Consider the following 23,209-nt stretch of genomic DNA (forward strand, 5'->3'; position numbering starts at 1 on the left):
AGTTACTTCTTGTCCCACGGCAGAAAATGAGGAAAAAATGTACAAATTTGTTAATCTAGAGAGCAAGTCGAGTTCATTGTTACAATACTCACACGCACAAACACAAACTGCTTAGACACTTTTGTTCACTTATAACACGGCCAAAATTGAATCATGATTAAACCATTCATGCCAGCCACCAATCATTCAGGGGGAAATGTTAATACACAGGGAAAAATTATTGAAAACTCTGTCATATGTTGCCTGTATTATGCAATGGCCCTCTTTTCGTAAGAAAAAGATGCAGGGGCGTATAAGTAATGTTATTGCTCGCTGTGCATGTTTACTCATACGCCAACCCCTTCCATTATTAGGTCAAAGATCTAAAAACCCAAAGGATTATAGAATTTGAAAATTGTTTAAATTTTGACGATTATATTTTTTTTTTACAAAAATATATATTCTTCAAAACTCAAATATCATAAAAATCGCTATTAAATACAGGGCGAGATGCAAAAACTGCAACAACTTCAGACTTCTGTCATTTCTAAGCCACTCATCCGACAGCTGTTAAAATTATTCTAGTGACAGCTCATATACTGTTTACAAGTGTACAAAACAATTTGGTGAGAATTTCCAGAAAAAAAGTTATTCGTGAAGGAATTCAAGCGTGATAGTGTGATTTCTTTAAATTGGCTGGAAAAAACCCCAAGTGGCTATCGTAGATCACTCCAGTATTAAAATGTGATTAAATATTTTGTGTCTCATACCATCGCGCTTTTTACCGTTGCAGCCCGGCGTCAAGATAGTGGATGGAACAAAACAGCAACATCAGCCGAAATGGTTCGAAAAGTAAAGAAGCGACTTGATCGAAACACACGTCGCAGTGACCGAAAAATGGCTCGTGAGCTGAACATATCACAATATTCCATTCGGCAAATATTGAAGAATGAACTCGGGGTATAGCCATTGAAATTCCAAAAGTGCAAGAACTTACACCGCAACAGAAAGAAAATAGGCTCAAAAAAGCTAATGGGTTGCTTCGCTTGGCCGAAAGGGGTAAACTGCGAATTTGGTTTTTCTCGATGAGAAAATATTCGTTGTCCAGCAGTTTGTAAACGAACTGAATGATCGTGTCTGCTGAAAATGTGCACCTTCGGTTGGTTACCAGAACTCAAGCGCCGACCATGATGATGATGGTGTGGGGCGCCATAACAGCCGATGGTCGCTCTCCGCTCGTATTAATCGACCGTGGCATCAGATATAATACCGAATATTATAGTGAAAATATTCTGGTGGGTGTTTTAAAGCCTTGGGTACGCAAACATTTTGGCCGCAGACCTTGGACATTCCAACAGGACTCAGCACCGTCCCAAGAATGGTTACAAAATGAGGTTCCTCGCTTCATTTCCAGCACACAATGGCCACCAAAATCTCGGGTACCAATCGTTGGTCTTTGTGTCTGGAGTATTTTGGAAAGCAGGTTGGCACTAAAAAATACCAAAGTGACGATCACCTCAAGCAAGCGCTTCGCCGAGAATGGGCCAAAATACCACAGAGCAACATTCGGGGCAGCGTGTGATTTGTTCATTGGCCGTTTGAAGGCCAGAATTCGTGCCAAAGGTTGCCAATTCGAACAAATCTGAACATATTCTTAAATTTGATGCTATTTCCGACATTTTTGCTTTTATTCATTAAATTAAAAAAAAAAAAAAAGAAAAAAATATGGCGTCTGACTTTGTTGCAGTTTTTTATACCCTCCACCATAGTATGGAGGGTATATTAAGTTTGTCATTCCGTTTGTAGCACCTCGAATATACATTTTAGACCTCACAAAGTATATTCTTGATTAGCATAAATTTCTATGTCGATTAGCGATGTCCGGCCGTCTGTTGTCTATCTGTCCGTCCTTCTGTGTAAATCAATGTAGCTTCCAAACGAATTGAAGTAGATTGATAAAATTTTACTCTAATGTATATTATGTCTGCAGGACTTTTGGTATTGAAAATGCGCTAACTAGGTCCACGTTTTGGTATAGCCCCCATATAACGGTACCTCCCGATATTCGGTATTTTGACGATTTTAGCGACAATATTCATCAGAATTCTTTCAAATTTGGTATTTGATGTTCGTAATGGGTGCTACAGCCTATGACAGGAGATTGTCTGCGCATGTCTACGTCTTCGTATAGCCCTCAATAATAGTACTCCGATATTCGGTATTTTGATGATTTTAGCGACATTATTTACCGGAATTGTTTCAAATTGGTATTTGAAGTTCGTAACGGATAATACAACTATACAGACGTCTAGTCTTCGTATAGCCCCCATTTAACGGTACATATGATATTGGTATTTTGATGGTTTTAGTGACATTATTCACCGGAATTGCTTCAAGTTTGGTATTTGATGTTCGCAATGGGCGCTACAGCCTATGACAGTAGATTGTCTGTGCAGGTCCACGTTTTATAACCCCATGGTACCTCCTATATTCGGTATTTTGATGATTTTAGCTACAGCATGAACAGATTTTTTTTTTCAAGTTTCGCATTTGAATATTTTAATAGCTTATGACACAAGTTGCCTATGTAGGTTCACGACGTCGTATAGACCCAATATATACGGCTACATTCGGTATTTTAAGATTTTAACAGAATTTTTAATGGATTTATTTTTTTTGAAAATTGCAAATTTGTACCAAAGGGGGAGGGAATTCAAAGTTCAACCAGCCGTACTTACAGCTTTTTTATGTTTAAAAATATATTTTAAACCAATAATGATTTTTAAAATATTTTTTCCTTTAATCATGAAATATTACAAATTGTTCATCGAATAGAAGTAGATTTTTTAAAAAATATTTTTTAGTACCAATTATACTAATTATACTCGATCTTTAAAAATAGATTTCAATACTTGTTAAAACAATATACGTGTATTGTCCAATACCTTTTAAACTAATAATCGTGGAATTTTTTTTTCAGAATATTATTCAATACCACTTACACCAAAAATAGTGATTTTTTTAAATATTTTTAATACCTTTTAGAATAATTTTACTGGATCTTTTAAAAAGTTGTTCGATACTTTAGACCAAAATCGTGCATTTTAAAAATATTTTCTCATGCCTTTTCGGCTAATTATCGTCAATTTTAAATGAAAAATATTTTTTAATACTTTTTAAAACAATAATTGTGGATTTTTTAAAATTATTTGTCAATACCTTTTAGACCATTTTCCCTGGATCTTTTAAATGTTCTTCATACTTTTATAAAAATTTTCGTGAATTTTTAAAAACATATTTCAATACATTTAACCCATAATCGTGAACTTTTAAAAAAAAATTTTCAATGCCTTTTAGATATTTAAAAATAACTACAAAACTGTTTTCACTAAAAAAAAACAATTTTTAATCCTTGATAATTGGTCTGATAGGTGTATTCTGAAATATTCACGTTTGATGCACTTATGTCATATAAATAACTAAAATTCCACTTGAAGCCACTGACAGCAGCTGAAAAATATTTTTAAAAACTCAAATTTATCGGCACTGATGGAAATTAAAAAATATTTTTAAAAAATTCACTTTCATAGCCATTGACAGGTATTGATAGGTAGTGTCCTTTAGTAGCCACTGTGAATCTTGAGAAAAATCATAAATACCTTTTTTATTTCTGAGTGTATAATTCCCATGTTCCCAAAAAACACGTAACCTAATATTTTAGCAAAAAACACAAACAAAGAAAAATATGCCTTCCACCACTTTTCCGTACATCTCCTCAAAAGAAAATACAATTTAAAGCATCAAACAAGGAGGAACACAACAAAAAAATTACACGCTCCGAAAAATGCAAAAAAAAAAGACAACGACAACAACAACAACAAAATATGAAAGTATCTCATTTACAATAAATTTATTTAGATTAGTATGTTTGATGATAATTTATATGGTCTCCTCCAAATGAATGAACGAATGAATGTATTTTATGCGACCGTATGTAAATAATCACACGAGAGGAAATATGCGACAGGAAGAGCGCACATCTTCAAAAGGAACCAAAAAAAAAAGAGCAGACACACACACACACAAGTTAGAACTCATTCTATATGGCATTAAACAAGTTTCAACGAGCCATAGACAGCCGAATGAGGAGTAATAATGTGTGTGAGGGGGATGTTCTTTGTCAACTTTGTGATTACTAGCAAATCCGTGGAGGACTTTTGTTCTTGTGGCACTGACGGGAAGGAAGGAAGGAACCAAATCAAAGAGGCAATGTACAAAATAAAATTCTTTGTTTGACAGAAATGGAGTCTGCAGTAATGACTTATTTCTAAAAATGGAATGGATCTTGTGGGAAAATTGTATATAACGTACTGTCTTAAAATGGAATGTTGAAATATGAAGGTGTATCAGCTGTTTAAACATACAATTATAATCCTTACCAAAAGGTATATGCCTTTTATTTTCTCATTTACCTGACCTTTATTTTTATTGATTGTTTTTCGTAACTGAAAATTATTTTCTCTCCGATTTAAGGATTTTCACTTTTTTGTTTGTTCAATGCTTAAAAGGGTTTTTTTATTTGAATTGGTCCCCACAAAAAACGACCTCTAATTAGAATATTGTTTCGATGTTTTCTTTTTTTGCTTCCATTGCAAAGGGGGAAAAGGAAGACAGAAAATGCTTAAGAGTATTAATTTGATTTCATAACATCAATTGTTGCTGGCTGTCGCAACAACAAGAACAACAACTGAAAGTGAAGGGACCATCAAGGTTGTTTTTAACAAATATGAGTATTTATGGTTTATTTTTTCGTTGGCGGGAAGTTGAACCTTTTGTGATACCCTACAGGAAAGCACATCAAAAGTGTCAAAATTTTAAAAATGAGGTTTTCAATATCCTTAATATTTAAAAAAAAACGGATCAATATTTGCAGATTTTTTAGAAGATCGGACCAATAACCTGGATTTGTAGTAGTTATCTGATTAATAATCGCACGTTATTTAAAGTATTTTTCAATATTTCAGAGGTCAAAAATGGTAGATATTTTAATTTTTGTCAGACTAATAATCGGGGATTTTTTATATTATATTTATTATATATTTTTAACTAGTAAATAACACAAATTTTCTATTCATGGAATAATAGTAAATGTTAAAAAAAAAATTTAATACCTTTCATACCAACTATCCTGGATTTTCAGTACTTTTTAAAACAATATTCATGGATTGTTCAATACCTTTTAAACCAATAATCATGGATTTTTTTCATAATATTATTTAATATATTTTAGACCAAAATTTTGATAGTTTTTAAATTTGTATTCTCAGTACCTTTTAGATTTAAAATAAAAAATTAATATTTTTAAAAAAAATCTATTCCGATATATTAAAAATATTTCTTCAGTGCCTTTTTAAAACCAATAATCGTTTATTTTTTAAAAATATTTTTTTCAGTACATTCTAGACAAACAATCAGGACTTTTCAACTCTTTTCAATATTTTTTAATCAACAATCATGACTTTAAAAAATATTTTTAATACCTTCAATACCTTTTATACCAATAATCGTAGATTTGTTATAAATATTTTTCAATACCTTTGAATACCAATAAGCGAAGACTTTTTACAAACATTTTTCAATACCTTTTAGACTAATAATCGCGGACTTTTTAAAAATATTTTTTATTACCTTTTAGACCACTAATCGTGGGGCTTTTAAATATATTTTTCTTTGAGTGCAATAGTCGTGGACTTTTTAAAAATATTTTTTCAATACTTTTAAAAAATTAATGAACTTTTTAAAAATATTTGTTTAAGATCAATAATTGAGAACGTTTTAAAATTATTTTTCAATATTTTTCAATACCTGGTAGATCGTGGACCGTTTAAAATAATATTTTTTCAATACTTTTTAAAAAAAATTAATGAACTTTTTAAAAATATTTGTTTAAGATCAATAATTGAGGACGCTTTAAAATTATTTTTCAATATTTTTCAATACCTGGTAGATCGTGGACCGTTTAAAATAATATTTTTTCAATACCTTTTGGACCAGTAATTGTGGACCTTTTAAAGATATTTTTTCAGACCAATAATTGTAGATTATTTCAAATATTTATAGCCTACACTACATAGGGGTAATGTCGCAAATAGCATAAAATTGTAGAATAAGTTTAGATTTGTTCGAATTTGTCACCTTTGGTACGAATTATGGCCTTCAAATGGCCAATGAAGCGCTTGCTTGAGTTGATCGACACTTTGGTATTTTTTAATGCCAACCTTGCTTTCCAAAATACTCCAGACACAAAGGATTGGTATCCGGAGATTTTCGTGGCCATTGTGCGCAGGGAATGAAGCGAGGAACCTCATTTTGTAACCATTCTTTGGTGACGCGTGTTGAGTGCGATGGTGCTGAGTCCTGTTTGCGTGCCCAAGGCTTTAATACACCCTCCAGAATATTTTCGCGACAATATTCGGCATTTATTCGGATGCGGAGAGCGACCATCGGCTGTTATGGCGGCCCACACCATCACCATGACCGGCGCTTGAGTTCTGGTGGCCAACCGAAGGTGCACATTTTCAGCTGATCTCTTTGGCAAGTAAACACGATCATTTTGTTTGTTTACAAACTGCTGAACAACGAATGTTTTCTAATCGGAGAAAACCAAATTCGGCAGTGTATGTACTTTCTGGAATTTCAATGGCTTTCTGGCACTTTCTGGAATTTCAATGGCTTTACCTACCCCGACCTCATATATCAATATTTGTCGAATGGAATATTGCGATATGTTCAGCTCACGAGCCATTTTTCGGCCACTGCGAAGCGGATTTCGATCAAGTCGCTTCTGCACTATTCGAACCATTTCTGCTGCTTCCCATAGCTCCCACATGTATGTATATTTCATCCGATATGGTGCTTAAGTCGCAAACATTCGACAACAATGATATTTGGTACCAGACATCTTTTAGAGCTCGGAAACGCTTCAGCCACATTTTAAAAAGATCGGTTCAGATGTGAAAATAGCTCCAATACATATTTTCAACCGATTTCGGGTTAATTGTGCACCAAATGGCCAATATCTGCCCAAAAGTCCTGAATTTTGGTACATCCGACCGAATTCAGTCTGGAAGCAAGTACATCAGATTTAGAGAAAATCGGTTTAGATATAGCTATAGATCCCATGTATATATTTCATCCGATTTAGTGTTTAAGTCCCTCTAATTCGTAATATCCATTCGACAACAATAATATTTGGTACCAGAGCTCGGAAATACCTTTGCCAAATTTGATTGAGATCGGCTAAGATTTGGATATAGCTGCTAAATATCCTTAATCCGATTACAGGTTTATTGTGCAAAGAATGGCTAATATCAGCCCAAATGGAGTGCATTTCGGGGCGTACGTTTCCATTTTGTGGAAATCGACTCCGATATATATTTTAATATAATCCTTCTCATGCACTCTATAGCAATGTTATTTGGTAGAAAAGATTAAAATGTCTCCGTCAAATTTAGTGAAAATCGATTCAGAATTGCATATGCCTCCCTCATATAAGTTCCCTCTGAAACACCAACGCCTATCTGTGGAATATCTAAAAACATTTTTTTAACGAATTCTGTTCTGATTATTATAGCCTACATTTAAGTCGTATCCGCTCAAAACTACCTCCTTTTTTAATCTGTTTGTTTATTTTAGCCATTGCAAACAGGCAAACAAACGAGGAAAGCAAGAACCCACAAAAAAAGTTAGCCAAGCAAATGCGAAAAGGGGCTTTAATTCAAACTTGTTTTTTTTTTTTTGTTAAACTTCACTTTTGTTTCTGAAGAAACCCAACGAAATGAATCAAAATTGTTGCTCGCCAATGTGGGTGCCGCGTTGCGAAATTGCCAACAACTTATGGAGAAGACCCGCAGCCGAGTTTATTGTTCAGCCAACCACAATTGGGTAAATTGTACAACATTGCAATGTGAACATTTAAATTTGTTCACTCTCGCCGTTTTTTTTTTTTTTTTTTTGCCATTTAATATTGTTTTTCATCGTGTTTTCCTGCCCTCCACTCCCCTACCCCCCGAAATGAAAACAAAGACAATGACCAGCAAAAAGAAAAACCCGAACAACAATGATGTTTTCTTCACAAAGAAATGCTAATTTCCTTAACGCTTGAGCTCAATGCCATTGAATTTAAAACAAAAATGCGAGAGGAAGAAAAAAAAACCGACTGGAAACCCGCATCAGCATTATTGTGACAACATCCGCAGAAATTTGAATGTAAATTGAAATGTTGGCGTTTTTTGGGGGGGTTGTAGTTATTTTAACCAAAAAACAAGAACGAAGCCTGGAGGACTCTGGCCGTGAAATAAGCATGCAAAGAAATTTCCAGGATCTATGTGTGCCAAATTATGAACTTATTAAAAAATGATGGTTTGTGAATTTCAGCTTTTTGAGTTTAGGGTCATACTGCTAGCAATAGGATCTAATTAGAGCAGGCCAAATTTGCCACTCACACAGATCATATAGCATTGGAGAACTGAATTTATAATAGTATAAAATGCCAGTAAGGAAAGGTCATAAGACAGGCGGGGCCGACCAGATAATACCCTTCACCACTATGCGTATTTAGTAGAGCTCCCGTAACAAAAGAATTTATTTGAAGTAGATCATACCACCTATCAACATTTGGATTTAGAGCAAACGAATGTATAATATAACCAGCAAAGAAAACTCAAAATTCGGGCGGGACCGACCATATGATACCCCACTCCACCATGCATATTTAGCATTTATTTCAAGTAGATCATACCACCGTCAAAATTTGGCTTTAGAGCAGTTATAAGTTGGTTTCAGGGTATCATGATTATATTAAACAAATCGGCCGGGCCGAACTTTGAATACCATCTACCATTTGGAAGGAATTTGACAATTTACAAAAAAAAAAAATAATAAAATCCATTAAAAATTCTGCTGAATTATATGGCCGCTATACCAAAACGTGGACCTGCACAGACAATTTTCTGTCATAGGCTGTAGTATCCATTACGAACTTCAAATACCAAATTTGAAACAATTCCGGTGAATAATGTCGCTAAAATGATGAAAATACCGAATATAGGGTGGTACCGATATTTAGGTGCTATACGAAGACGTGGACCTGCACAGACAATTTTCTGTCTTAGGCTGTAGTATACATTACGAACTTCAAATACCAAATTTGAAACCATTCCGGTGGATAATGTCGCTAAAATCATCCAAATACCAAATATCGGGAGGTACCGTTGTATGGGGACTATACGAAGAGGTGGACCTGCACAGACAATTTTCTGTCTTAGGCTGTAGTATCCATTACGAACATCAAATACCAAATTTGAAACAATTCCGGTGAGTAATGTCGCCTTAATTTCATCAAATACCGAATATCGGGAGGTACCGGTATATGGAGGCAATACGAAGACGTAGACCTGCACAGACAATTTTCTGTCATAAACTGTAGTATCCATTACGAACCTCAAATACCAAATTTCAAACGATTCTGGTGAATAATGTCGCTAAAATTATCAAAGTACCGAATATCGGGAGGTACCGTTATATGGGAACTATAAGAAGACGTGGACCTGCACAGACACTTTTCTGTCATAGGCTGTGGTATCCATTTCGAACTTCAAATACCAAATTTGAAAGAATTCTGATGAATATTGTCGCTAAAATCACCAAAACACCGAAAATAGTTGTAGGGGCTATACCAAAACGTGGACCTACATGGCCCATTTTCAATACCAAAAGTCTTGCAGACCAATCACATATTTGAGTAAAATTTTATCAACCTACTTCATTTCGTTCGGAAGCTAGAGTGATTTTCACAGACGAATAGACGGACGGACATCGCTTAATTGACATAGAATTTTATGCTGATCAAGAGTATATATACTTTGTGGGGTCTAAAAGGTATATTTCGAGGTGTTACAAACGGAATGATAAACCTATGATGGAGGGTATAAAATATATAGGAGCCGAGTTCCACAAAATGAAAACGTACGTCCCGAAATTCAATCCATTTAGGCTTAAATTAGCCATTATTTTCACAATAAACCTGAAATCGGATTAAGGGTATATATGGGAGCTATATTTAAATCTTTACCGATCTCGATAAAGTTTAGCAAAGGTATTTCCAAGCCCTATAAGATATCTGGTACCAAATATCATACTTGTGGAGTGCATATTACGAATGTAAGGGTTTTGAAACCCCATATCGAATTAAACATATATATGGGAGCTAAAGCTATATCTGAACCGATTTTCAGCAAATTTGATGTACTTCCTTCTATGGTGAATTCCAACTGAAGTGCCAAATTTCAGGTCGTTTGGACTGACATTGGTCATTTAGTGCTCGATTAACCCGAAATCGGTTGAAGATTTATATGAAAACATATATATGGGAGCTAAAGCTACATCTGAACCGATTTTCTCCAACTTTAATGTGCTTAATACTCTTACCACTATGTGGTGTAGGGTATAAACAATAATAGTTAAGTATTTTGTATAAATATAATAAAATATTATTTTATAAAAGTTAGCTTCCTCCAAAAGAGCTCATATCCAGCTACTTCAGCTTTCTCACATTATTTTCTTTCTCTGAACCGTAAAGAATATGAATATCCTCCTCGCTGCCTATTCAACTTCAATGTATGTGAAACATCCCATCAAGCATAACTATTGCCCCAAGTATTTATGGTTGTTTTCATGTGCATGAAGCATAAAAATGTCAAACAATCAAACAAAATCCAAAATAAACATCAATAACCACAAACAAAGAAGTTAAGCCGAAATCAAGTCGAGGAATTAGGCATCCTTTAGAATTTAATTTCCGTTAGAACAACATAAAACTGCCGAAATAAATACCAAATTTGTTTTCATTTGCTTTTTTGGTTATTGAGTTCAGGATATATATCCCATTATTATTTTCAAACATGATTGGGGATAATGATTGACTTTTGTTGTTGGCAAAACTGTATGTGTGTGTTTGAGGCTGCAAGGGAATGTAATTTCCTTTTACTACTAATATTTTCCTTCAGGTATGTTGAAATTAATTTCAAAATAAAGTTCTTCAAAAATTCACGTTATTACAGTCTGTGAAGTAAAATGGCTAAAAGCTCGATAAAGTTATTGATCTGATAGTCTTTGAAATAAGATTATTTAAATGTTTTTCAAATAAAATTCTTTGAAAAATATTTTTTTTAAATAATGCACTTTCTCACAGTTCTTGGATTGGAACTATTATAATAATTCACTTTATGCCAGTCTAAGGAATAAAATCCTTAAAAAAATGTTTAAAAATTGCATTTTATGACAGTTCTTTGAAATAAAAACCACCAAAAATGTCTTTAATAAATACAAGTAATAGTAATATTTTCACAGTAATTAAAGTATTAGTAAAGTAATATTTCTTTAATTAATCTACCTCCTTGAAAGGAAGTTATAAAAAAGAACTCACTTTCTGAAAGGAAAGACACAAAAAATCTAGTAAAGAAAGTCCTAAAGTCGGGCGGGGCCGATTTTATGATACCCTACACCACTTTGCTAATTTATTTGAGCTCCACATTACAGTTAAAAGTTTTTATGGGAGAATTCAATCATACACCCTTTATAATTTAAAATTCAAAGAAGCATTCGGACTTGTATTGCCCATTTGGTGCAAAATTAATTTGAAATCAAATAAAGATATATATAGGAGCTATATCCAAATCTGAACCGATCTCGATAAAATTTGGCAAAGATATTTCTGAGCTGTATTTGATATATTTCCCTGAATATCGTTGTTACAGAGTGCATATTACGGCTGTGGGTAACAAATACAACAAATCGGATGAACAATATATATGGAAGCTATAGCTATATCTGAACCGATCTTCACCAAATTTGGCACACTACCTCAATTCGGCCAGAAGTGCCAAATTCGATCCCATTTGGGCAAATATTAGACGTTTGGTGCACAATAAAAGGTAAATCGGACGAAGTTATATATGGGAGCTATATCCAAATCTGTATTTCTGAGTTGTATTTGATATATTTCCCAAAATATTGTTGTTACAGAGTGCATATTACGGCTGCGGAGGACAAAAATAACAAATCGGATGAACAATAAATATGGGAGCTGTAGCTATATCTGAACCGATTTCGATCAAATTTGGCAGACTTATTTTCAGGCCTAATTTGGTTGTATGTGCAAACTTGCATACTATTCGGGCTAAATGCCGAATATTATCGCGAAAATATTCTGGAGGGTGTATTAAGGCTTTGGACACGCAAACATTTTGCCGCAGACCTTGGACATTTCAACAGGACTCAGCGCTATCGCACTCGGCATGCTCCACCCAATAATGGTTACAAAATGAGGTTCCTCGCTATAATTCCAGTGCACAATGGTCACCAAAATCTCCGGAAAGCAAGGTTGGCACTTAAAAATACGAAAGTGTCGATCAACTCAAGCAAGCGCTTCTCCGGGAATGGACCAACATTTGGGCAGCGTGTGACGGTTTCATTGGTCATTTGAAGGCCATAAATCGTGCCAAAGGTGTCAAATTCGAACAAATCTAAAATTTGATGCTATTTTTTGCTTTCATTCAATAAAATTAAATATTAAAAAAAAAATGTAAAAATTATGGCTTTTGACTTTGTTGCAGTTTTTTATCTCACACTGTATATACTTTGTTGGGTCTAGAATTATTATTTCGATGAGTTACAAACGGAATGACGAACGTAATATACCCCCCATTCTATGTATGGTGAAGGGTATAAAAACCCTAATTCTTTTAGTCCATAAAATAAAAATCTTAAGAAAATCTACGTTCTATTAGTCATTGCAATAAAGTTCTCAAAAAATTCTCATTCTAAATGTCCTTGAAATAAATTTGCAAAAATTTCAACGTTCCAATAGTCCTACAAGAATTCTTAAGAAATAAAAGCTGACAGTCCTTGAAATCAATTTCATTTGTAGTACAGATACAATCCACACATATTTGGTCTGGTAATCCCTGATATAAAATTCTTTATAACTAGCTTTGATAGTTCTTCAAATACAGCTTTAAAAATCTATCACCATATCGTTTAAATATTCCCATAAGAGATATTAAAAATCTCATATACAGTTCTCGTAGTCTTTGAAATAAATTTTTTAAAATATTAACCTAAATTCGTTCAACAATAAGCTGGTCAAACTCTTAATAATATCATTATAATCTATCTTATCTAACCGAAAGTAGTTTTTATCTTGGTAAATCTCTAAATAAACTGTTTTTATAGAAAAATTACCTTCAGACTTCAATAAAAATATCGATTCATTTTTTAAAAACATATTTTAATAGAACTTATGTATTTATTACAAAGTCTATTCTAAAATAAATATCACATCCCATAATCCATTATTACACTAATGAACAATAAAACACTATTAATCATAAATAAAAAATACTAATTAGTTTCATAAATTCGTACTAGATCTTCCATAGTTATGGCATAGCCCGTAACAGGGCAAGTGGGATGATTCTTCAAACGTGTTATTATACATTTCCAACAATAGACATAGCCTGAAACCGAACACGCTGTGGCATTATCGATTTTCATCAAGCATATGGGACAATCTCCCTTTGGGGTGTTGGATTTTTTCAACATATCCGGTTGTTCTTCCATCGGTTCAGGATTCACCAATGAGCCACCAACTTTACGCCGTTGATCATTCGAATACCACCATTGTATAAACTGCAAAAAGAATGCCAGCACCTCCAGCAATTTTAAGACAATATATGTAGCCTTATCTTCTTTGGGTGGTGTGGCTGGATAGCGCAGCGTTAATCTCAATGCACGAAATATTGGTGAATGACTACCGGCATACTTGATGAGGTACATAAAGGTGTGTATCGCCTTGGAAGCCTTATAAGCATTGAATAGTTTCAATAGATACTCTTCCCAGGCATATGCTTCATGATTCTGTGCTCGTGTCAATAGTTTTCGTTCAATATATGGCAGGAGTGTTAATACGGAGGCTGATATTAGTTCTTGTTGTCTTGTCAACAATTCACCCGTGGTTGTGTGCGTTCTTTGCAGACCATAGAAACTTTCACCAAAAGAGGAACCTCGTTTCCGCAGATACATATACTGTAACAACCATGTAACTATGGGCGATATCTCTTCCCTGAAGCGTTTGGTATCAGTGAGTTTAAAGTCCAAACGTAAACCCAAATAGTCGAATATTTTACTGAGAGCCGGATAGATGAGATTGTCCAATGTTTCAGCTGCCGAAATTTCAAATATCGATGGAATGTTTTGTAAATTTTGACGAACATTAGCCCCCTCAGCCATTTTTGGAGATAATCCTGAAGATGCGGGATTGGAATGGTTTTCTTACTATTTTAAATGCTTCTTCTTAATGTTGGTTTCCTAAAGTAGAAAATGGACACTCAAAGTGAATTGATTGCAAAAGAATAACAGCTGATCAGAAAAGAAAACAATAAGTGCAACACCGTGAATTGATACTAAGAAAATAACAGCTGATCTGAGAGGAAACAATAAATGACAATCACAGTGAATTGATACCAAACTACAATAGCCGGCTTGAATAGATCATTTTTACTTAAAATTTAACTATCACAACTTAATTGTATTCATATTTTAATCCTAAACAGATGAGTGGTGTAAAAGATAGCATATTATTTACAAATTGTAGTAAAAAACACTACACTATTTAATATGTATTCAATCAGTCGACTTCATTTGACGTATACCCATGGTAGAAGAATACAGGTGGATGCATCAACGCTGTCAAACAATTTTACATGTCTTTTCCAATATAAGTAGATTTGCATAAGATTTTCTTATACGACGTCATTTGGAGGTTATTATAATACGCGTTTTCAACAATTTTTACAAATTTATATAATTTTTCATTCAACATTTTTAATTCCAAAATTGGTTTGACAGTTCATTGTCCCCATGGCAGAAGAATACAGGTAGATGCATCAACGCTTGGGAGCATTGATATGTCAAAAAAATTTAAATGTTTTTTCAAATATAAGTGGATTTTTATATATTTTCTTATACTACGTCATTTGGAGGCTATTATAATTCGCGTTTTTCAACAATTTTTACAAATTTAAATAAATTTTCATTCAACATTTTCGATTCCAAAATTGGTTTGACAGTTCATTGTCCCAGCAGCTGTGTCGACGCGTCTACTTATATTTTTCTACCATGATTGTCCCAATCGTTAATCGTTTTAAATTTTTGTATTGTAACAAACACGCCCAAAAAAATGCATGTACGTTACGTACTCACTAACTGTCAAGAATGCATCATTCACTAATGCTTGATAACACACTGAGCTTGTGGGCGCTAAAAAGCCGCCATTGTTTGATCAGGCAATTCAAGTTGTGAATTTGTTTAAGAAAAATACTCCGCATCCTTGCAGACATTACTTCATGAAAAATAACTATCAAATTGATTAAAAAAAAATGTCACAATTTAATTTTTTCAACGAAATCAATAGTGCCCTCACTATGGATGGTGAAATTACAAGGGGTCCACCGCCAAGATGGCAAAAGAAAATGATGGACGCTTCGTCCTCCAGTCATTTGAATGGAAGTCGGTCAGTGCTATCTGTTTCTTATAATACCAGTTTTTCTGGAGCTAATCCCCCCACCAAAACCCCTGGTAAGACTGGCGACACAAAGAACAAGAAAACTCCCACGCCCAGTAAAGGATCCAAGACACCAGGTGGAGGAGATCGTTTTATACCTAATCGTGGCACAACAAACTTTGAATTGGGACACTATTTGGTAAGTAATGAGGAAAATTAACATAACATGCTAAGTATATAAAGTTTACAAAAATTTTAGATAAAACAAGAACAGGAAAAATCAGAAAATGACGAGGAGAATGATAGTGGAAACTCTAATAATAGCAATAAAATGACACCAGCCAAGGCTGAACGTCAAAAGTTAATTTCGGATTCAATGCAAGTGGCAGATGGCAAAACTACACGCATTCTTTCCTATCAAAACAAGGCCCCGGCTGCCCCAGAATCACATACCAATCCCTTGAAGGTTGTGTATTCCATTAAAACGCCCATATCGACCAAGAGTGGTTCGCGTTATATACCCACAACTTCAGATCGTATTTTGGATGCTCCTGATATTATCAATGACTATTGTAGGTATCGAAATGGCCTTAAAGCCATAAATTGAACTAACATTTATGTATTGTAGATCTGAATCTTTTGGACTGGAGTGCCGATAATATTGTTACTGTTGCTTTGGGTAATGCTGTTTATCTGTGGAATGCTGCCACCGGTAACATAGAACAATTGGTGGAGTATGAAGAGGGTGATCATGCCTGTGCTTTAGCTTGGATACAGGAAGGCCAGATTTTGGCCATTGGCAACAATACTGGAGCCGTGGAACTTTGGGATTGTTCCAAAATAAAACGTTTACGTGTAATGGATGGGCACTCGGCCCGTGTTGGAGCATTGGCTTGGAATTCCTTTTTGGTCTCGTCAGGTAGTCGTGATGGCTCCATTATCCACCATGATGTTAGAGCCCGTGAGCATAAGGTTGCCAATCTGGCCGGCCATACTCAAGAAGTTTGTGGCCTCAAATGGTCCACAGATTTCAAGTATTTGGCCAGTGGTGGCAATGATAATTTAGTAAATGTTTGGGCTGCCGTTAGTGGTGGTGTTGGCACAGGCAATGAACCTCTTCACATTCTAAATGAACATCAGGCGGCAGTACGAGCTCTGGCCTGGTGTCCTTGGCAACCCAATGTATTGGCATCAGGTGGCGGTACTGCCGACAGATGTATCAAGTTCTGGAATGTTAATAATGGTTCTCTTATTAATTCCGTGGATTCCAAGTCTCAAGTTTGTGCTCTGCTTTGGTCACGCAACTACAAGGAACTAATCTCGGCCCATGGATTTGCCAATAATCAATTGACCATATGGAAATATCCCTCAATGGTGAAACAAGCTGAACTTACTGGTCATACATCTAGAGTTCTGCAAATGGCGTTGTCACCCGATGGCAGCACTGTCATTAGTGCTGGTGCCGATGAAACTCTACGTCTTTGGAATTGTTTTGCCCCCGATCCTCATACAGCGAAGAAATCAAGTACTGCCGCTGCCAAGGCAAAACAAAGTGTTTTCCGTCAAAGCATACGATAGAAATAAAGTGATTTCCTGTCAAAGCATCCGACAGATATGGAAATGCTTTGATGTGATGGTATTTAGTTAGGAAATTTTCATATCTATTTTTTCTTTTTTTTACTAAAAATGTTCTTTTAATTAAAATATACCTAATATATTTAACGTTTTTTTTATATTTTTTCTTTCATTTAGACAAATGCTTAATTGTTTGAGGAGCATTTCTATTTGTGACCGATTTGCCTTGTAATTCCGTTTGTTAAAACTTATGTGTATGTGTAAATGGCAATGTTATTAATTGGAACACCAATAAATTTTGTAAACTTGATATTTATTCTAATAAAACAAGGAGTGTTTCATTTGTGATCTTTGTAACGGAAGAGGAGTAAATGAAGGTTGCAATCACGTCAAAAATCTAGACGCAAAACGATATTTTTTGTTGAGGCGGATTGCAATCAATATTGGAATTCCAAAATCTGTACGAATTGCAATATCTTATGCTAAATTACCGTCAAACCCTTTAAATGAATCTCTGCAAGAAAACAAGTTTATATCATAATGCATTTGTTTACATATATTCCTCTAAATTTCAATTTCCTTTACATATTTTTCTTTCTTATGTTTATTATGTGGTTTATGTTATTGTTGCATGTTTTCATATGTTTTTTTTTTTCTTATTATACATTTATGTATATAATTCTAACATTTTACTTCTAGACTCTAGTTATTTTTCTTATGGGTCTACGTAAATACAGATATATAGATATACTCTAGAATAATATTAGGGTTTTATTTTTTTTCTTTTGTTTTTCTTTCATTTATCCACATAGGCCCTTGTATGTTTTTTTAATATAGATTTTTTGTTGCATATATATATGGTGTATGTATGCGCTAGATTGTTGTTGCTACTTTAATATTGATTTTTTTTGCGACTTTTGGATGTGTATTTTTAAATCTAAACAATATTTATTGGTAATTGATTTGTTAACCTTTTGTAATTGGATGATGCTGATGATTTGGTACTGGTAATGTAATGTCAATCGAAGCTTATATTTATTTCGAAACAAAAACAAGGGTGAGACGTACAGAACTTCTAAAGATTTATTCCAAAAACCTCGCATTTTCTCATTTTCATGTCAGATATAAGAAGATCTTTAAAGGTGGAAATAAATATGGGAGTAAAGGTATACAATTGAAATAAATCTGACATTGTAACCTAGGGACACAGAACAAATATATCCTCCCAATGTTGTTTTCCGAAAAGAACAAGATTTTAATAAACTCATGCTAATGAGTTAATGCTATCGTGTGCTTCAACTGGTCCTTCGAATCAAAATAAGCAATAATTGCGAGTTATAATGCTAAATGGACGAACTATTTAAAGGCTCCACACACACCATGGTTACCAATGCCGCAGTTCAAGCGACGACCGGACGAAGCCACTCTTATCAATAGCGTTGTGGAAAAACTGAGTATACCAGTTACTAATTCTATTGACAAACATGTTTTCCTACGAATCAACCAGGTTGGTATTTCGACCTTGTTTTCCGGACCATTATAGATACGAGGGACTGAGGGTCACAGACCATATAAATCTGAGAACCGGCCAAACACGATGATGCCGTACTCTTCATTTGAGGGGGGTTCGGTAACATGCAATGTTGTCCCGTTGTATCGACAACAAGAAGACCAAAACATGTAGGAAAAGTAAAAGATCCTCGAACTTTTACAGAAAGCTTTTATCCAGGAAACTGTCTCTGAGAGGGAGGAAACAGTGAGAAACATGTACATCTATGTAGGATCAACTCCCGTTTAATATTTCATTAACTTTAAAAAAATACTAAACCAGGAGGTGTTTTCACTAAGACTTGAGAAGACTTTAACAGGCAAATCACATCTGCACATCTCTTTGAATGTGATTAGCAAATCTCAAAACGGAATGAAAGAACAATAGCTTCCATAAAGTTGTAAAACACCATCTACAACTTGCTGCACATTGACACAGGCCATCCTGAGGGGAACATCAATAAAAGTCGTTGACTAATTCAGAACGAAAACCATCGGACATTGGAGAAAGGGATCTCATAAACAAGTGACTCCAAATTTAATACCGACAGCGAAGAGTTGCCTTCAATTTACAAACCTGAAAAGACAGAGAGGTTGGCTAAAGAATGTTACGGTTCCGAGGTCATTACAGGCTCTATATTTATTTACTAAATTCCAGAATATCGGAATCCAAAGATTGACCCAGGCTAAAACAACCTCAAAGGTTGACTCTCGTCATCCTCAGGTTTTATCCCTGTAAAAGATCGAAGTAGAATTTTATGAAGTCTATCTGTAAAGGTCTTCTAAAAGTTTTTTTATGTGTAACAAACGTGGCCAATCTGGTTAAGACTCTTCAAAAAAAACATCCAATTATGTCTTCTGTTTTAGAAGAACTAGTGATAGGTTTTCTTTCACTAGAAGGCCTATGGAAGTTTCCCTTAAATCCGAACTATAATATACTATAGTTCTGGAAGTTTCCCTTAAATCTGTAATATCATCAACTATTTATGCCTCCTCACTAAAGGACGCACAGAAGGTTCCTTAACAAAGAATATAGCAAGTAGTCTAACTGGAGAAAACTCGTTGAAAGGCCTTTCAACCGTAAAAGGCCTATACAAGGGGAAACCAAATATGGAAGACTTATAGGTTTTCTATTTAAAACACAAACATATGAAAAAAGTTCTATGTCTAAATTTCAATTATATCTCCAATAACTGTACATGTTTAAACACTTTTGGTTAATGGTAAGGAATCCTATCTTTGAAGGAACTTGAAAAGATTAAATTTCTGTATAGACGAAACCCTGCATTAGATAATAAGCAGGAAGAAGCACTTCCAGTAAGTTGTCTGGGAAATGATAAAACCAAATGTCTTATTGCCAGAATTTGGATCTGTTGATAAAATAGATGTTTTCAACAAATCAGTGGCCAAGAACTAAGCTGTACATGCCAGTTAAAATCTTGTCTCAACTTTTAAAACCAAAACTATTAATTTGTCTTAAATTTGCATTCTATTTTTATATCTTTTTCGTGAAACGCCAGTGTAACGTATACATCATCTGTGTGGAAGTGTACTATTTTCTTGTATAGGTAGGTATTATTGTTGTTTTTTTTCTTCATATTAATTATATGCTTTATAAGAATATATATTTTGTTAGTTGTTTTTTTTTTGTTATAGCTATATTGGATGCACTTGATGTATATAATTATTTATGTTTTTTTATTTATATCTCTGTTGTAAATATGCAAGTTACTATATATGTATATATTTTGTTTTATTCATATGTTATTGCATCTAGGAAACTAGTTGATGATTTTCTATGGTGTATTTGTTTAAAAATTATTTCATTTGATCCCTGCTTCTTTGGAACAAAGGTAGTTTTTTGATGGCCATAGAAAGGGGAATTGGGTGAATTGTAATTGTGTAATTTCATTTAACTTATTTTTGTTTATAATTGTTTAAAATTTAGGCAATTTTGAGTAGAAATTAACCCAATTCCCGTTGTATGGGAGTGAATCGAATATATTGCATGTGTGTTTGGGGGTTTTTAGAGAAAAGAAATTAAACACAAGGTTTGGAAGATAATAACAAAGAAATTTTGCATTAAATAAAAAAAAAACAACATACAGAGTTGCCGGTATTAGTTTCAACCATGCGCTATTTAGGATGCACTAAAGCCAGTGATTTTGCTACGAAAGGCCTACCCTCTCTGCCTTGGAAAAAAATTATGGTTTAAACTCACATTATTACAGATTATTGTAGGGAAATCCATCTTCCAAAATTAATAACAGTGGTTTAGATACACAGGTATGTGTTGAATCCCGATTGATTTTGGCATATATCGATTTACTGTATTTTAAAATTAGACATTCTGCCAAAAAGAAAACTTCAACTCCACAAGTTAAATCGAATTGGTTTCAATTACGTAACTGATAGATACATCTACTTCAGACAGCAACGTTAGCAGGAAGGGACACTAAAATGTTTACTTTTCTAACTTTTTTTGTAAATGTTCATGGAAAAGTTAGTTTGAAAATGATTTCTGGGTGTGTCGCTATCTATAGATGTTCTGTATTATCGCATAAGAGAGAGAGAGATGGGAAGTAGAAGTTTGGTAGGTTTTACGGGACATACATGCCATTGTCATTATAATTTTGGTCATTTAAAGCAGATGGAAAATTGAAACTCCGAAACTTTTAATTAGACATTATCGCTATGGTCATTTGGCTGTAACAAAATATTAAATAAAATCTTTCCAATCAAAAATTAAACACAATCCATTTATGTATATTATTTTTTTTTTTTTTGTTTTATATATGTATAGATGTATGCATTCAATTATTTATAATTACATAATAATTTTGTTGCTGGTAAATACTAAAAACAAAAAAAAAAACTTAAATACTAAATAATTAGTACAATTACAATGTTACACTACACATTATTGGTGGATACAACAACAAACGAAACCAAAGAAAATAGCCGAATATTAAGTTCTTTGCATCTATGCTCTTTTTGTAAATGGGAGGAGAGACGGCATTTTAATCATATCTATATATCGAAAGTGTGTATCCCTTCATTACTAATGTAAAGATGACAATTAAAATGGGTTAATAATGTTTTTATACGATACGGGGGTCCTAACTTTTTTCTTGCTCTAGTGGATTTATGCGTTTTTTACGTTTACTTATTCTTTTTTTTTAATAATAACATAGGTGCTTCAGTATCTAAAAAATTGGTATATACTTGAAAAATGAAATTATTTAGAATGTAGAATGTAAACCTGTAGAGTGAGTTTTCCATAAAAATTACCGAAGTCCCACTTATGCCACTTAAAAATACTCCAATGTAGGATGGGTTATTTATGACAAATTTCCAGCAGCGAATATAAATACCAACAGAATGAATACAAATTTTGCCAAAGTTTACCAAAGGAAACGTTGTAATTTTCCCGACAGCAATAAATAATATCGTTTTTACCAAACAACACTGATATTATAGCTAAATTTTTTAAATAGCACACAAAAGTGATCTTTTTCTATTTAGAATTGTAAAAGTAGGACAAGGTGCTTCATTTATTATCGGTATTTCAAAATGTTAAAAATTATGTATATACTCTCCAGTTAAATAGACCTGTTGGAACTCCATAATACACATTTTTTATATTCTGAAATATCAATCACCCCCATTATGAATATAATTTCCCATACATTTTGCTTCCATTTCCCATTGTTGTTATTACGAATTTTATTGTCCCCAAATAGCAATGTTCGAATGTGAATTCGCGTATTATGAATCGAAATGAGATTCGGTAACACTTATTCCCTTTAAAATTCTTGGGAATTTATTTTGAAAAAATGAAAATTGTCTTAAATGGATTACGAAAACAATTTCACAGTTATCACCAAATATAATTTAATGTTTGAAAATATTAGCTGATTTTATATGTTCCCATAATTTGGTAATAGTAAATCAATGTGAATGGGAAATTGGGAATATAAGTGTTACGCCCATAAACCAGAGACAATTGACGCTTTAAAGGACAATATTCGTGAAGCCATTGGTGAAATGCAGCTGCACAACAATCGATAATGTGCTTTAAAATTGGACCAATCGTGTAGGCTACTACATGGCCAGCCATTTGATTGAAATTATGTTCCATTACTAACTGGAAGAATAAAAAAGAACGCAAAAATATCTGTGGTCTTAGTTTGTAGAAACCTTTCTCCATTAAATTTGTTCCACTAACGAAACGATTAAAAGGTGATAATAATATAGAAGACATTCTTTCTAAAGGTGATTCTAAAAGCATTACATCATGGATTTTAAATAATTTTTCTTTTCGAAAATCAAACCATTTATGACTCGCATTCAAAAATATATCAAAAACTGTCAGTAGTAATTGATGTTATGGTAAATATAGATTCTTAGGAAGGCTTTGACTGTCATGAAATTTGCATTGAGCGCCATTTGGTTAAAACTAATTGAAATCCTTGAATGTGATTC

At 33.7% G+C, this 23,209-nt stretch overlaps 2 protein-coding genes across 2 annotated transcripts; one reads left to right on the plus strand and one right to left on the minus strand.

The window, feature by feature from the left end:
* Positions 1-13,347: 13,347 nt before the first annotated feature.
* Positions 13,348-14,448, minus strand: LOC101894264 (peroxisome assembly protein 12). The gene has a single exon (XM_005181769.4). It carries the CDS (start codon positions 14,326-14,328, stop codon positions 13,441-13,443), a length of 888 nt encoding a protein of 295 aa, XP_005181826.1. The 5' UTR covers positions 14,329-14,448; the 3' UTR covers positions 13,348-13,440.
* A 953-nt stretch (positions 14,449-15,401) lies between these two features.
* LOC131801965 (cell division cycle protein 20 homolog) lies at positions 15,402-17,506 on the plus strand. Its single transcript, XM_059121122.1, has 3 exons — positions 15,402-15,800; positions 15,861-16,173; positions 16,230-17,506. The coding sequence occupies exons 1-3, from the start codon at positions 15,477-15,479 to the stop codon at positions 17,177-17,179; spliced, it is 1,587 nt and encodes a 528-aa protein (XP_058977105.1). The 5' UTR covers positions 15,402-15,476; the 3' UTR covers positions 17,180-17,506.
* Positions 17,507-23,209: the final 5,703 nt, after the last annotated feature.

Source organism: Musca domestica, unplaced genomic scaffold (genome assembly GCF_030504385.1).
Source record: "Musca domestica strain aabys unplaced genomic scaffold, Musca_domestica.polishedcontigs.V.1.1 19, whole genome shotgun sequence".
Lineage (NCBI taxonomy): Eukaryota > Metazoa > Arthropoda > Insecta > Diptera > Muscidae > Musca > Musca domestica.

What these genes read in the sequence shown, in the direction of transcription:
- LOC101894264 (XM_005181769.4), bottom strand. Translation starts at nt 14,328, where the DNA reads ATGGCTGAGGGGGCTAATGTTCGTCAAAATTTACAAAACATTCCATCG.
- LOC131801965 (XM_059121122.1), top strand. Translation starts at nt 15,477, where the DNA reads ATGTCACAATTTAATTTTTTCAACGAAATCAATAGTGCCCTCACTATG. An exon ending in TTGAATTGGGACACTATTTG is followed by an intron (nt 15,801 to 15,860) that starts GTAAGTAATGAG and finishes CAAAAATTTTAG; the next exon opens with ATAAAACAAGAACAGGAAAA. An exon ending in TGATATTATCAATGACTATT is followed by an intron (nt 16,174 to 16,229) that starts GTAGGTATCGAA and finishes TATGTATTGTAG; the next exon opens with ATCTGAATCTTTTGGACTGG.